Source organism: Chlamydotis macqueenii, chromosome 7 (assembly GCF_036417535.1).
Source record: "Chlamydotis macqueenii isolate bChlMac1 chromosome 7, bChlMac1.mat, whole genome shotgun sequence".
Classification (NCBI taxonomy): Eukaryota; Metazoa; Chordata; class Aves; order Otidiformes; family Otididae; genus Chlamydotis; species Chlamydotis macqueenii.
Genome location: NC_141562.1, coordinates 24672014 through 24688343, shown reverse-complemented (window position 1 = coordinate 24688343; position 16330 = coordinate 24672014). Strand labels below are relative to the sequence as shown.

The 16330-nt window shown below is 49.7% G+C and overlaps 1 protein-coding gene across 1 annotated transcript; it reads right to left on the bottom strand.

The window, feature by feature from the left end:
* Window positions 1-405: 405 nt before the first annotated feature.
* Window positions 406-15777, bottom strand: ARHGAP19 (Rho GTPase activating protein 19). Its single transcript, XM_010119586.2, has 12 exons — window positions 15659-15777; window positions 12588-12853; window positions 8354-8434; window positions 7807-8016; window positions 6981-7207; window positions 6374-6460; window positions 5373-5438; window positions 4476-4661; window positions 3658-3756; window positions 2986-3078; window positions 2444-2512; window positions 406-1940 (listed from the first exon to the last, which is right to left on the bottom strand). The coding sequence occupies exons 1-12, from the start codon at window positions 15685-15687 to the stop codon at window positions 1884-1886; spliced, it is 1470 nt and encodes a 489-aa protein (XP_010117888.2). The 5' UTR covers window positions 15688-15777; the 3' UTR covers window positions 406-1883.
* Window positions 15778-16330: the final 553 nt, after the last annotated feature.

The window sequence follows — 16330 nt, the reverse complement described above, 5'->3', positions numbered from 1 at the left end:
CTGCAGGGGCAGGGCAAAAATGCAGTCAGTAAAACACGCTGTGCGCTTTGGAGAAGAGCACATAGATAGCTTCAGCCTCCAGAGGGAATGGTTACAGACACATCCAAAAAGCACATACTACTACCACAGCAAACAGCCTCTGCCCTTCCTCACAGCATCCTCTCCTGCCTGGCCCCTGAAGAACCAGAGCCCTTCTGCAGCAGAGGCTTCTAAGACCATCAAATCCCAACTCACACATCTACAGTCCCACTAACCCTACATTTTCAAGACAGCTCCTCCAATTTAGGGTCAGTCTGGGGACAGCCAGGCCTGATAAAGTACCAGGAACATCCCTTTAGACAAAGCAGCATGAGGCACATAGCTTTGCATCTCAAAAAAAAAAAAAAAAAAAATCACAGTAAAAAAAAAAAAGTGACAAATTCCAGCTAAGCTGCACAGGGCTCTGATGCCCTGTTTTGACAGCTCTAGCCAGTCGGACTGAACTCCCTGCTCACATCCCAATATTCACACCTTCTGCCACCAGTTGTCTCAGAAAGCTGTCAAGGACAGAGCTCTAACTCCTGCCGGCTGCTGGTTCTTAAAGATTAAAGACAATTATAATTGGATTCCACAGATTATTTGCTTCGCTGAGAAAGGCTGAAAAGTGTTTAGATGGTTCCCCAGCTGATTAAATCTTTATTTCACAGTAGTGACCCTCTGTGTTTCCTACCCCAGAGCGCTTGCAGACAGGTACTTGGCAAGATTGGCTTATGGGAGCACTTTAGCTTAACAAGGCAGCTGACACTGGCCAGCTGTGATGGGGGTTTATCCCGTATCTAGATGGTTTCATCTCATTTCTGCAGCTCAGGCCAAAGAGTTGAGCCCAGCTCCAGCCCTTTCCTCCAGTTCAATGACTAATCAGCCAGTCGCCTCACCAGCCATCCAGATATCTTGAGTCAAAGCCTTCGGCACCACCTGCAGCAGATTACAAATGGCCAGAGCTCTCCCTCACCTCTCATGCTGCTCATGCTGTTCCTGTGCTGCACACACAGCCACAGGACTCTGCCTGCTCCAGACACATCAGCTTCCATAGGCTGGGCTGTCCTGCCCCTGACAGCCATTGCCAGCCTCCTGTCCCGCTCAGCTTAGCCTCCCTGGTGAACACAAAGCAGAGACACTCCTTGCTCACCAGGCAGAGTTGTGCCATGGAAACACGAAGGCAGCAAGCAAGGGTTGCCCCCAGCTCAACCTGAAACTGAGGGATGAGTTTGTTGGGGAATCTGCTTTCCCCTGGCCCCACTTGAAATGATGGCACCCAGAGCCTCTCCTCTTCTTCCAGGTCCATCCTGTGCTCTGTACCGTTCGTGCACTCCAGCCCTTCGGGGACAGCAGGGCAAAATGGAGCACAGAGGAAGCAGAGGAGGGCACGGCTCCAGAGGAGAAGTAAGGTTAGCTGCCAGGATGGAGGTGAAGGGTGGAGTCTATCATTCTCACTGCTAACAGAGGGGAAGCAGCAAAAACAAGCCAATGTGTTAAAAACTCAGAGCAAAAAAGCAAAAATATACAGCCTAGCAACACTGCAGAGAAAGCTGGGAGTGCACACAGAACCCCGCAATGCATGGGGCCCTCCCTGTAACCAAGCGTCCCAGCTCTCCCCAGAGCCAGCAGGTCAGACATGCTGCACAAGTTTTGGTTAGATAGTGGTTTGCCCCATAATAGAATGAAACATAATTTATATACAGAAAGAAACAAGTCCCTGCAGTCTTTGCAAAGGTCCAGTTTCAAGAGCGCTGCCGTGTTGGTGAGAGTTGCCGTAAGCCTGCAGCACTCCCTTCTCAGTGCAGCACATTATTCACAGCTTGCGAGGCTGGGCCTTCCCCACCCATGCGTTGGTGCGAGGCGATTCAGAGGGATGACGAATCCTTGGAAAGCAGGCGGGCTCGCATGCGTCTACAGGATTCCTGGAGCAGAGAATTATAACAATTGAATGCTTGAGACATAGAATGCCATGCAAGAAAATGTTGACTTGTTGTCCTCCCCCTGCAAGGACTCCCCACTGGAGTCTGCCTCCCACACCCTTTACCAAAGCAGAGCACTTGGTGAGAGGCAGTGAGCAGACGGGGACAAACAGAAAAGTTGGTCTTGGGCTGTACCAACCTCTTGTCGCACTGCCATCCTGACAGGCTGTTAGCACTGCCCTGTGCTGCCAGCTTCCCTCTGCTTCCCATGACAGCCAGCCTGTCAGCTCACAGGTAGAAGGGCTGTACACATCTGCTTCAGTGAAACCTCTCAGGCCCGGCTTCCAGCATGCCAACGGCCTGCGGCTCAGCACGAAGCAGACTGCTACAAGCCAGGGGACCACAGCTGTCACAGAGCCTTACGTGCACGCCATCACCTCTGCAGGCCTCAGAGCCCAGCAGGGGCAGTTTCCCCACAGGAAGGAGAATGGCTGTATGCATCTCACCTCTTTACGGGTCTCCAAAGATTTCAGCTTCGCTTGGGACATGTGAGCCGGAGATCCACATTTCTGTAACTGGACAAGAGAGGGGAATAAGAGTAGAGAGCTGGGGAATGAAGTGGCATCCACAGCCTTCCCTGGGAGCAGCCTGTACCACCAGAAAGCAGCTACCACCCAAATCCACTCTTGGTTTGTCTGGGCCAGGGGACAGCCCTACCACCCACAGGCAGCAGGCTCTGTACAACTTGTGGAGGAGGATGGGAGAGAGGGGAGGAGGCAGAAGCCAATGCCCCAGGGCAGGAACGCAGCCAGAGGAACAAGACTGGAGTGGAAGCCCCAACGCTGCCCTTGCCCTGTGCTCTGCTCTCCTCACAGCAACTTCCTAAGACCTTATTTGATCATACAGAAGAAACTTGGAAAGCTTCTCTTGGGCAGGGAACAGCAAGCAGCCCCCCAAGGATCACTGAAATGAGTGCCCAAGTTGCACTCAAACTCCCCTCATGTGCTCCCCCGCCAGCAGCTTCAGCGGTGCTGGGAGCAGCTCTTACCAGGTGGACGTTCTCTTTGCTGACTCGCTCAGGCTCTGGTGTGGCATCCCTGCTCTTTCTCTCCAGGATAATCGGGGTTCCCAAAACCTTCCGCTGCCGTAAGAAGAGAGGGCTGTTGGCTAGTGCTTAGAGTGCAAAATGAAAGAGAAAGGGAAGGAACAGGATGCATTGCTGGTAAGCAGTTGGATGCTGGGAAAGAAAAAAGGAAGCCAAGCTGGGACAAAGACTGCAAAGCAGAACCATCTGCAATACCATGCCACTAGGCTGAGTCTGCCTGACTGTAAAGGGTTTGGGAGCTGACCTGAGGCCTGACCAGGAGCCCAGCCTGTCAGAAGCAGGTACATGCTGCTGTGGGGCAGCCTACAGTGTGCTAACGGGCTAGACTACACAACCAGGATGTCAGTCCTTATCTCATCTCGGGAAGCAACTGATTCTTCAGAAAGATGCATAGACCCTACAGCCATACGTTTCATAGATAACTACACTTGATACTAACAAGGCTTATTCTCACTGTGCTGACTTTTCTGTCCCCAGTGGATTTGTGTTCTTTGGCAGCCAATACTTTGAACAGTCCCTACCCTTTGAGGGCCTCATTCAAACCAGGGCAAGGCAGAAGCACAGAGTCATATCAGAAATTCATAGTAGAGAGCATGGGTCAGACACTGCCTTTACCTTAATGAGGCCGCTGAAAGAGCGCGAGCGGGTGCGTCGTGGTGCTGGGGATGAGGGTACATCAGAGCTAGGAGTGAGAGCTGTAGGATGCTTATTAAACTAGGAGGAAACATGAGGGCAGTATGTTAGCAGACTTACTGTACAGTTACACCAGTTCCTTGCTGTTGTGTGCTGCTCTGCTGCCTGCCCTCTGCCTAGACATCAGTTTGGCTCTTTTGTACCTCAAAATGGAAGAGCAGCTCAGAGCTGCGGGTATGAGAAAGCAGAGGAAGGCCACATCTCCCACGCATGATTACAAGGAACTTGGGTGAGAGGCTGCTTTGTGCTGGCTAAGAGGTTGGCCAGAAGAAGCAGCTGTTGGAGCAGGAAGGAGTTTGGGCAGGAGCTGGAGGCTGTTGGCCAGGACTGGTGCTGACCATGCTACCCAGTCTCTCTGGAGCAGCAGGTTGGCTGGGAATGCTTACCGGACTGAGAGGAGACCAGTTTGTCCACTCCCTGCAGGCAAGAGGGGACAGGACTTTTCCCTTTCTGAGGGAGGAAGCTCAACAAGGTCATGATCAGGACTGGGGTACTGCCGGCTGGCAAGTCCCTGGCTTGGAAAACAGAGCTCAAAGCACAGCTTGGTGCAGCAAGCTCCACGGTCAGTCACATCCAGGATAGGCCTCCTCCTCCCCTGCTTTCTTACAGCTCTGCCCCTTACACAGCCCAAAGCCCATTCTCCCCAGCCTGCCCAAGCTCAAGAAGGCCCTGCCTTTAGCCCTGTGCCCAGGACTGTGTGACAAGTACATCCCAATGAAATCTTTTCCTCCCCACACTACCTGCCGGATAAGCTTCTTCTTCTTTGCAGAGTCAGGCATATTGTGGACGTGGCGGAAGAGCTCCTTCAGTGCCTCTTCCGTGCGCTGCTGGGTCTCCTCCTGATGGCAAGTGTCCAACCGGCTTCGCTTCTGAGATTTGAGGGGCTGCAGCTCCTTGGAACCAGAAGTCAGCAAATCCAGGTCGTCCTGGGAAAGTGGAGACAGCAGTCGCTTGCCATGCTTTAATCCAAACGAGCCCCCCATCTGAGCGAGGCTGGGAAGAGTCTCGAGAGCTGCCTCAACCCCAGTGAATGCACAGGGCTGTGTTTTCCCTACCCCTCTGCAGCAGCACTGCACCAGCAGGCCCTGTGCCAGGAAGAGGTGACAGCAACACAAAGGTGACCCCATTGCTTCTTCCCTCCCCTCCCGGATGCCAGCTGCAGAAGCCCTTCCAGGCTGGAGAAGGGTCAGTGCAGCTCCTTGCAATGCATCTTCCCTCTTCTGCATTTGCTGGCAAGACACAGACAAATCTTGTCCCAGTGGCAGCAAGTAGCCTTTATCCCAGCCCCTCTTCCAAGCAGCCTGGCCACAGCAGCAGGCGTGTCTGTCTGTTTGGAAGGCACAACCCCACGAAGGAGCAGGTGCTGCATGTAATGGGCACAGGGAGCAGGTTTGCTGCTAAACAGGGGCTGGTAGCTTCCCCTCTGCTTTTGATTAACAGATGCTTCAACTCTGCCCAATTTCCCTAATGCAGCCACCTGTACTACCACACCATATGGTTCCCTCACTCCTGCTCTCTGACAGATCCACTTTCATGACTTGGTTTGTTTTCAGCTTCTTTCACTCACGAGGATCCCTCCATAGTATCACAGTCTCTGCCCTTTCATGGAGGGCAGGCACTGCATTTGTTGGCCTTACCTTTGATGAGTGGGCTCTGGATCCCAGATAGTGCAGCCTAGCACACTCCCGGATGTACGCTGGGGCCTGTGACAACGAGCAGAGAAAAGGCCACATGTATGTTCAGTATGTTTGGCCCTGCAGCAAGAGTGGCCCCAGCAAGAGCTGCTCTTCAGCTGTATCACAAAAGCCACTTCCATCAAGGCTCAGCCGTTTACGGCAGGCAAAACAATGGGATTTCATGTACCCAGTTTCCTTTTGATGCAGGCAACCAGCACAAGTGGAACACAGTAAGCGCAGGGTTCCACAGGAACTTTTCCCAAGCGGTTCCCCCAGCTCTGAGCTGGCCAAACAGGGGCCTGACAAAGAGGGCAGAAGGGGAACTTTCTTCAGGAGGACCCTCTGCAGAGACCAGGTGTCTACGGTGACCAGGAAGGTCCTAAGAAGTCAAGAGACTGCCTGTTGCAGAAACATTTCCTTGGGAGAACCTACAGATAGCCCCATACTCCTGACAGCACCCTGCTGTGAGCTAAACAGACGCCCAAGACTGCAGGCTGTGCCTTGAACAGCAGCGGGTTGGCTACCACTTGCAGAGAAGTTCACAACAAAATGACACGCCGTATTAGGTACTCAGCTCTTGGCAGCACTCAGCCAGGACAAGCCCCTTCGGTTTCCTTACCCGGCCAGAACCCAAGAGGAGCTCAGTCGCTACCTGTCCCCAGGAACCAGGCTCCCAGGCGGGCAGCGGGTGCTGGGTGCCCAGCAGAGGGTGGTATTACACTGCACCCTGCCTCTGACCTGCCCAGGCAAAGCCACCTTCGGGGCTTTCTTCCTCCTCCTGGGCTGCCTGCCCAGCAAAGATCTCTTCCCTAGTCACTAAAGGAACAGTTCCTTGTAGAAATCCTCCTTCTCCTACCGCAGACGAGAACACTCAGAATATACTCTTGACACCTGGGATCTGGCTGGACAAGTCTCCTACTTCTGTAGGAGGCAGGGAGAGCGAGACTCCAAAGCGTGCTTACCTTGAAGAGTTTCTGAGAGTGTTTGATCATGAAGGTCACTCCATTGTTTAGCTTTGTGATATTCTCCTGAAGGTCATTTGCTGTCACCTGTCAAGGGGACACAGCCAAAGGTGCAGCAGTTAGAAGGGGAGGAGGAAAGGTCTCTGCTGCCCTTGCTGTCTCTGGGACACAGACACACAGTGCCTCAGCAAGAGACCTGCTCTGAAGAGATGGGCAGGCAGAGCTCACAGAGCCAAAGCTGTTCTGAAAGGAGGAGAACCAGACAACTCTGAGGCCAAACACTTATTCAAAAGCACAAGAAACCATGCAGAGAGATCTGTAAGGTTCATCCAGAGCTGTCCTTCTTAAAAGCAGGACTGTGCTGTGCTTTCAAGTTTATTGAAAAAGATGAAGCATCAATTGCAAATGAGACCTATGGCAGGTCTGAACCGAACACTAGGACTGAGTCCTGCCAGGAAGCTCCACCTCACCATCCCAGCCTCCAACCCCCACATCACTATATCAATACTTAAATCTTCCCATCTTGTTTTTTCCCTTGTATGCCTACCAAGCCTCTGCTTTCTACCTTGCAATATCCCACCCACAGATACTGAGGCACACTGCTCACATTTCTGGGCCATAGGATGTGGGGTGCAAACATGAGGGCAAGATTGTGGGCAGACATCTTGTTCTTGTCCTGCTTCTTGGCGGTTTGGTAGAGCAAGTCCAGCAGCAGTTTGAGCAGACTGCGGTTGGGCGCTGGAAGGATCAAAAACAGCAGCTGGAGGGCTTCAATTTGGCGCTCTTTGTCTGGAGTGCTGGTCTTATTCCCCTTCTCATCAAACAGCGTCAAGTCTGCCAAATCACAAGGCAGAACATGAAGGATATACATTACCTTCCCTAACAGCAGGCCTATTGCAACCAGTTACCCTTCCCTCTTCACATGCAAATCTCCTCCAAACTCCTGCACAGCTCTTGGCCCTCTATCTCTCCCACCAGCTCCCAAGCTCCCCACCTGATGCATTAATCTGTGGTACTCCTCCCACAGGACAACACAGTTGCTAAAAGTTGTGATGGGTTGAAGGCAAGATGGAAGAAGTTCACATAAGGTAGTTCAGTAACAGTTATTAAGTATATAGAAACCACACCTCGCTCAGGAGACCCCTAGACTTAAAACAGATGGAGAGCCAGGTTACCAATGTGGGCTCTACTCCTGTAGGTATCTGTTTATTGCTCGACAGAGAAGACTGGGATAGACAGACTTGGTCTGATTCCTTAGGATTTTCAGTTCCAGTCTTTCCACCGTCAGGCTGAGCTGGCAGGAAGATTCCTTCTTACTCTGCCTTTAAGGATTACACTTCCACAGCCTAGTGTGCAGCTCTGTAGCATTACCAGCTTTCTAGGAGGCTGGCTGCATTCCCTCTGCTCATCACTGCCTCTTGTTGCTCACTCACCTGCGATTTTGAGGTGGGCATGGAAGTGCTTGTGTGTCAGCAGCGGCTCTGGTAGTTCACCCAGGAACATCTTAAGCAGGGTGGCCACATCGTTGGAATGAAACTCCCCAGAGTCCAGGTCAATATCTGTACCACTGTTCAGAGCATCCTTTAGGATCTGTTGCCTGATGCTGTTGCCTGGCACCCGAAACAAGCCTTCTGCTCTTAGATCTGCTTGGCAAAAGGGAGAAAAAAGGCCACTGATTAATCAGAGGCTGATTGTCATCTTCTTACTAAAGCAATTCCCTGCCCTTTCCAGAGCTTGACAGCAAACCTCAGTGAGCTGCATTCAGAGATATGACTTCAAGCTGGCACCCATCAGTAAAAAAAGTCCATGTACAGAGGTAGAGAGATTAATATATCCACTAGGCAGTTCTGGGGAACAGTTGCCCAGTCCAGCCCCAAATTCCTGTTGCTGGAGACCTCAGAGCTTTTCCCTCTGTCTGCACCAGAGACCTGAGGTGGGCCAGACAGATACCCCTTGGGACAGGAAGACAGAGTCACTTACTTTTGTGCAGGTACTCGATTAGTTGAGAGACCTGGGCAATGCCTTCTTCTGTCAGCGGTGACCCAAACACCACCCCTTTCTCTGCAGAACAGAAGATAACGTGTTCAGTCATCTCAGACCCCAACAGCCACAAAGACTGGTCACCAAAGAAAAGGATCTCAGAATGCAAAGACCAGTGTCCCAAAATACTAAGGGTGAAGGTCACAAGGACCCCCACAGATGTGAGATATCAGAAGAACTCCCGAACAAGTCACTTCATCTCACCATGCTGTGAGGGCTTCGTCATCCTGCTGCTTACCTCAGCTTAAATACAGTTTCTATCAGCTAAACAAACATTCTCTAGCTCCTGAACAGAAAACAACAGAACAGATGCTTCAGTTTTAAAGGGCATATCATCTGCAAGCCTAGACCTTACAGAATCAGCAAAGTGGGAAGGGCAGATGTGACAGCCTGGACGGCTCAGGTGCCTGCCATATTTGCACACTCCACACCTGGGAAGGAATGTCCAGATGAATCCTCACTGTGGGTTGACACAGTGAAGAGGTGCAGCTATGAGAGTACGGGAGAGGGAAACAAGCACTAGTGGGGAGAGCAGACATGATCCAACTGGCTCATGCTGGCTTCCTTTTCAGGGATGAGCAATCCCTGGAATTCCCTAATTCCAGTGAATCTCTCTTCCATGTCAGCTGCCTTGGCCTGAGTACAGTAAAGTGTGACATATCAGAAAGCTGAACAAGGAAGAGCTAGGAAACAGGAGAGTAGTGAAGCAATGAGCTGGGCCAGTCTCCATATGTAGCACTGACAGCTCCTTTCACTCCTGGAGTTTGCTTTCATCTCACGGGGCTGTTACAGATCAGGCGTGAGCTGCCAGCTCCCGAACTCCATTCAGCACAGGCTACAGCCCCCAAAGAAGACAGAAGCACCTGAGCTGAAAGGAAGGAAATCCTTGCATGGAAGGAAACATTAAATGAGAAATTAATTTAACTGAAAGGCACTTGTTGAAGCAATGCAGAAAACTGTTCTTGTCCAGAGAGGGACTTCCCAGGTGAGAGAGGGGGACAGTATTTTCTAATTAATGGAGTCTTGCTGGTGAGTGGCTTTTTCCATCAGACACACACAGCTAGCAAGCTCTGTCCCTCAGAAAGCTGAGGCAACGCCCAGGGGCTTCGCTGGCAGCAACCAGAGCCCTGCACACCACTTCTTCCCTCAGATGCATGTAGGTTTGAACTGCAGCTAGAGACAGAAGGCTGGACAGACCATACCCCAACATGCTGACTGGGACTGAGAACTGGAACCAGGTACAGAGTTGGTTTGTCCTGCCCTTGCACTACAGGCTTCAAAGAGCCAACAGATTTAAGAAAAGAATATTCCTCCCTTCTCCATGACCAGACTGCCAGGAGCACAGGCCACTTCTGAGGGCAAGCTGGGCATTTGCACCCCAGCTGTCTGTGGCTGAAGATTTCCCTCCTTATTGTTCCAGCTGATAGCCCAGCAATCCAAGCAGTGCATTGGCTGGTCTGATAAGTTATCTCTTCTCTTGCTTTTTTTCCCCCCTGCTCATAGCACATTTTGATTTTACTAGCTTTTGGTTTGTTGTACTACAGATCTTATGTTCTGAGGTGTTGATGCTCACAGCATGTGGGAAAGACCTGGTTAACCCTGTTCACTTCTCTAGCAGCCTTCCTGTGCAACTAAATTTATTCCTCCCGAAGAATGTTCCACTTTCTTCCAGGAGTTCTGAAATGCATGGTAATCCACCAGGAACTCCAGCCTCCCATTAAATCAAGAACTTTCTGACCTCCTTCTGATAAAGCACATGCTTGTCTTGCAGGAGAAAGTAGCGCAATGTGACCTCTTGATCCACACGTAAGATCTGAAAGGCTTGAGTCCAAAGGGTTCGCAACAGATTCTTGTCCTTGAAGAAAACTGAACTCATTAGGCATTCAACAGATAGAATCAATAGTGTCCAGGAAGGGAAGAGAAAAGACATCTTCTTAAGACATGCAAGGCCTGACAAATTTGATTTACTTTTGAAGTCAGAAGTTGATATCTGAATGAGAATTTGATTCTCAAAGAAACTTGAAAGAAGTGTCTGGAGAATGGATGCTGAGTTACGAAGGCTTAGACGTTATTGTATGATTGCCTCTGAAACTAAGAAGCAGCATGTGATTGAGTTTCCTAATGCTTGAAGGAGTCGTAAGTATTTGCAGTTTGATCAGCTCTGAACTCTATGGTCCTTGGCCTCTGGCTTTGAAAAGAAATAAAACCTGTTTGTTCTAGCTGGTCTATAACATGAAGAAAAACAAATGATGGCTCCACGAAGAAACATGCAGTACATGAAGCTGATTTTCTCTGTAGGCACAAACTACTTTTTCTCAGAGTTTGGCCAAGGGGTTCACAGACAGTGCCTGTCAGTGCAGTGAGACACTGCCATTGCAGCCTGGGAGCGCAGCCAGCAGACTTGGAAACATCTGCTAGCTGTAGCTGTAGTGAGACACATGGCCACAGAGACCTCTGAATGGGGGAAGGCGGAGCTCTTGGGGAAGAGACCTAGCAGGAGACATCAGGTCTGATAAGAGCAGTGCTCCAGCAGAGTACAGATAATTTAAAAAAAACTATCCCAAGAAGGTTCACAAGCCCCTGCTAAAGGTTTTGACAAGAACAGAGATGTTTCCATACACATTAAGAAAACAGTTTCAACTCAGTTACTCACTCATTTCCGTTCATCAAATGGCAAGTGTCTGAATTTAAGGTATCCTGCTATTCTTCTGGAACAGAGGCAGGAGCAATAATAGGTATGAGCACAGTTTAATTGCAGTTTGGAGGTAGTGCAAAGCCTTGTTATCATGGAGCAGCAAGGTAAGTCATGGCAATATTGAATAATTCTCACCTAAGGATGCTAAAGGACTTGATTTGCTGTACTTGATTTTCCCTTACAGTGCTGTCCAGGCCATGGTGGGTGTATCTACCAGGGTTCCCACTGGGTGAGCTAGGAGTGGAGGGCTGAAGCCAGCACCAGAAAATTCAGCCTGAACAGCGGGGCTGCAGAGCTTGTCCTTAAGAAACACAGTGGAGGAATAGGTTTGGCAGAATCAAAACCACTTAGAAAAATTACATAATGGTTGAAGAGGAAAAAAAACAAACATACTTGGACATAGTGATAGCTCCCTTCTCAGAGGTACTCACAATAATAGAATTGCTCAAAGGAAGGGGAAGACTAATTAGAAGTGTTCAGCCTCAGGCTGCCAACATCTGAAGGGAATTACCCACAGCTTCTCTGCCAGTAGACAGCCAGTTTACCTAGGAAACCAGAGCTGACGCGGGATGTGAGAGGTGCTCAGATGGAGGCAGTCTCTGTCTAGATGAGTGAGAAGGTTTGACTGAACTTATCAGGAGAACCAGGCTCCCCTTGAGTGTAGGCAGAGGTGGGAGAAGGCACATGCACACATAGAACACCCTTTTAGTTACAACAAAACAGAGTGGTAAACGCCAGGCGATGGAGAGGATTTGAACACAACTGTGCTCAAAAGCAAATCTCAGACTTCTGAGAAGGAGCCTGGGGCTAATGTTTTATAAGACAGCTGAACTTGAAAGAGAAGATAAGAACAGTCCGTTTGCCAAAAGAAAATTCCAGCTGAATGCTTGAAAAAGAGAAATATGTCATCCCCTGGGGTTGAATCTGCATTTGAGCAGAGTCAGTCTGCAGAGCTTTGTCACTGACTTACTGGTTTGGGATGTGAATCAGAGCAGCACTGGCATTTGGATGGGAGATGCTTACAGATTTCTGAGCTGCACAGACAAGACCTTCCAGAGAGTTGGGACAGCAACTAAAGGAGTCAGCAGGCCCTGAGTGAAGTCAGTGGCCTGGAAAACCTGGGCATTATTGTTCTTCACAGAACTTGATGCTCTCAGCCTTTACTGATATTTACTGGTTTGTGCTGCACTGAGCATAGCAAGCAGCAGACCCACTGAGGCCAACCTGACATAAACCACAGCAGTAATCCCCAGAAGAAGGGTACTCTAGAAGTGGCAGGGCATTTCTGGGATGAACCTCCTGGCCTCCGTTTTGCTCCTTTCTAGAGCAATCCCCAGAGAGTACAAACCTATGGTATTAAGCATTCAGCACAAGCTCAAAACAACAGGCCTACACTGAAAGTTTTGTAAACTCCGTGTAAGAGATGATTACAGTCAGCACCACCCTAAGGGCGGGCACCAGACCTCATGCCATACTCACCCTTGCGCTTCAGAGACATCAGAGAACGAAAAAATCCAGAGGCTGCACTGTTTGCCCCAGGCAGCTTTGGGTCCTCCTCTCCCATTAGCTGGGCGAGCTCTGCCCCAGGCAAGTCAATGAGCCTAGTAATGTTGCTGACAACCAGCTCCGTGAACACCTCTGGTTTTTCATGGCGCAGCTTTTCCACAAAGAAGTCAGGATTGAAGATGATCGGCTGGCTGTGGAGGGAGGAGTCATTGCAAATGACAAAATTGCAGATGGCATCACTGGAAAAAAGGGAAAGAGAAAAAAATACAGTAACTCCTCATTGCTTTGTTTTTTACAGCCAGCTGGTCTGCCCTGAAGGAAACATCTGCTGACACAGGAGCTACCAGTCTACACCATCAGCACCGTGTTCAGTGAGTGTTCAGCACAGCGCAGTTACATTTCTCTTTGGAGCAAAAACATTTCTGGCCTGTTTGTAGAACACAGCCCCAGACTAGCACTCCATAACGTGACAGTAACATATGCAACACACGGCAACACCCAACTGAAACTTTCACTGTATCTACATCCTACTAGCTCAGGCAGCCATGACATCCAATATTTTACATTAACTTACCACTCTCAGTTGTAAATAAGTTTGGTTCTGTCTCGTTTCCTCACCAGAAATTCAGTCCCTGTGACCTGAAAGTCTAAATCCCAAACATTTTTTTCATGGCCAGTTTACACACATCAGTTCCTATTGCTGTTCCATCATCACTACCTTCCTATCAAAAAATATAAAGTTCCCATGCCCTGGGACTTTGTTTTTAAGATCATAAGTGTGCAACAACACCAACCCACAGTTCTGCTAGGGATGCGGCTAAGCACTCCCAGGTGACGAGCTGCCAGCTCTGGGTTACTGCTCTCTGCCAGCTACAGTAACTGTCCAGCTACGCACTCTGAATGTGGAGCAAGTGGGAACTCATCAGTATCAGCACAATCTGCGCAAGATCAGTCCTTGAGGAACACTTAGTAGCCTTCCTGCTAGTACATCTCTTTTTGACTTATCCAGTTCCTGCCTCTTCTTCAGCCTGTCCTTTATCCAACCTCCGTATTCCCTACTGGCACCTGCTTTCTCCATGACATAGCTTCTCATGTGGTATGGGAAAAGGGATGCACCTGAGACACTGCTCTGCTAAGTGTTATCTACAACAGATCTTTAACCCTACCAGAGGTTAGGTAAGCTACACTTACTATGTCTAAAATCAAAACAAAGAGTTATCAAAGAGACATCTCAGGTTAATCAACGCTCTTAATACTCACACTTAGAACTTATCTCAATTTCCATCTACCTCTAGCTCTCCTATTACCATCTTCCCACCGCTGTTTCAAACACTTGCCAGCTTCTGAAGTCAAGCCCACAGGCTAGAGTTGCCTAGCTTGCTTCTCCTGCCCTTCTTTTACTTGAAGGTGAGGATTGGTGGTGTTGTTCTCCAGCTACCAGCTACTGCCCGATGTCATACTCGACTGTGAAGTGCTGGTCCGGCCCTGCCAGTTGGTTTGCCAATTCTTCCAGGACTCTGAGTGGAGGCTGCCTACCCACCCAGCTAGCACACACTGCGTGCTTTCACCGCGTGACATTCCCCAATCCTTTAATCATTCTTGGGCTCTTAGATAATACTTTCCTTTCCACTGTTTCAGCATCCCTCCTCAGCTGCGAGCTCCCCCTGAACACCATTTTCCAACAGCAGCTGCCAAGCGCACAGGTAACAGAAATGCTGTGCTCGTGGACCAGGGATCGCGTCAGTCCCTAGGTGTGGTGTGGCACGGCACCGGGGGGAAGCCCGTGCTCTGCTGATCATCCCCAAGGTGATCGTCACCAAAGGCTTTCCCTCCAACGCAGGCTCTCCCATGGAAGACCAGGGCACCCTGCCCTTCCTCTTGTCTCTGCTGAGGGGTGGAGGCCGTGTGTTCGGACCACGCTGGGCATCTGCGCTCACAAGGGAGAGCGTTTGCAGCCCCTTGGGTCTTACATCCATTGGTTCGCGCAACAGAGCACTTCAGCTACTAATTCAGAGATGTCAGCAACTTATTGTTCTGATGTAAACTGACAACAGCAAACGAAGGGGAGGACATCAAAGCACACATTGGCAAGTCACCTAACTCCAGCCGGCCCCCAAGCAGTATCTGAGAACCCAACAGTTATCTGCTGCTGTACATCCTTGACCTGAAAGACAATCTTGGCGTGATTTCCAGGGTGTGTGATCAGAATTAGAGGACTTGGGCTCCACAAGGAGAAAGATACTTGATGAAATAAGAGGAAACCAGGCGCTCAGCAACACTTGCATCGTGAGAATCCGTACGAAACCCTCTCCCCTTGCCACTGCTCTCCAGGGATGTCAAAGACTCCTTCAAGAGGATGGAGAGGAGGAAGGTCTGCAAGGCAGACTGCAAGGCAATCCGCCAGGTCATCTAACATTTTAGAAAGCTCTTAAAGGCTCCCAGCTGCATCGCTCAGAGTGACCCAGCAAGCATGCTGCTGACTCCAAATGGGGGCCATATTTTTGTGCGTACCTCCCAGCCTGTTTTTCAGCAGTTTGTTATCTGCCATAAATCAAGACCGAAAGGCAACAACTCTGTATCAGCTGCCAAAAAGCAACTGCCAATTGATTCGATCATATTCGCATTTCATTGCACAGGGCTACAACGCACAAACAAGTGCCAGCTCTGCCCGTAATGTGGAGCAAGCCCTTTGCCTGAAACCCACGACAACTCATTCGGTGGCTGTACAGATCCTGAGAAGGGTTAATAGCAAGTGTATGGGCCCAGTGACCCTGCCTGCAATGATCCGTGCACTGTTATTCACTCACTAGCAGTTTTGTTTCCCCACAGAGAAGATATGCAAATACTTTGCAGCAGTTACATCAAGCATCACAGATTATCTGCTCCCTCTGACAATTAGATATCTAGATTCAGAGAAAGAAAATTAAACAATTTTGTCAACTAGAACTGACTGACATGACTTCTCCGCGCAGCCAGCGTTACAAGTTGCACAAAGTTTAACAACATTTAATGCAAAAATAAATAGAAAAAAGTAAATTTCTTACATGAGTGCTGAGAGCTTTTGGAGAGGCATTAGGAAGCAGAGACAGGGAAAAGAACTTGCTCCTTGTTTCCAGCAACAAAAGAAACCTGCCTGTCCCAGCACAGCCTATGCAAATTCCACGCATGCTACGAGACACAAGGGCGCATTATTGGGTCTGAAAGGCCCCCTTGGCACACACTGGGCATCAGCCTTCACACAGAGACAAAACAGAAAAGAAAAGCTGGACAAATTGATTCATGTCTCTTGCCAAAGGCTGCGTAGCTGGAGTTTAACGGCAAATAATTCCTACATAGAAACCAAGGTTTTGAATTAGGACCAGCGTGGTATTAAGTGCTCTCCACCTGTATCCAAGAGGAATCCACAAAACAGCCCCAAATCTGCCCTGTGTTTACCATGAGCCGTGCCATGCAAACACATTCCCAACAGCATCCAAGCACAACCGAGTCCCTTAACTGCACAACCCTGTGTCCAGAAACCTTGCTAGAAACACTCTCTGCCCATGCCTTTCACACTTTCAGACCCTTTCAAAGACAAATCACGCAGATGGGCCTCTCCAGAGCTGCAGACAGCACCTGGCCATTGCTCTTTGCTGCCATTACTGTGCCACCATGCACCGTTCATCCACTTCAGGCTTCCCATTCCACGTTTCTCTGGATTCCCATCCAGCTTCCCT

Bases quoted from the DNA above. Each gene is read 5' to 3' on its own strand.
- ARHGAP19 (XM_010119586.2), bottom strand. From the start codon at position 15,687: ATGCCTCTCCAAAAGCTCTCAGCACTCAT. The intron at 2,513-2,985 runs GTAAGAGCTGCT...TCTCTTGTCCAG, and splicing joins GCAAAGAGAACGTCCACCTG to TTACAGAAATGTGGATCTCC. The intron at 1,941-2,443 runs GTGAGATGCATA...TCTCTGCTCCAG, and splicing joins CTTTGGAGACCCGTAAAGAG to GAATCCTGTAGACGCATGCG.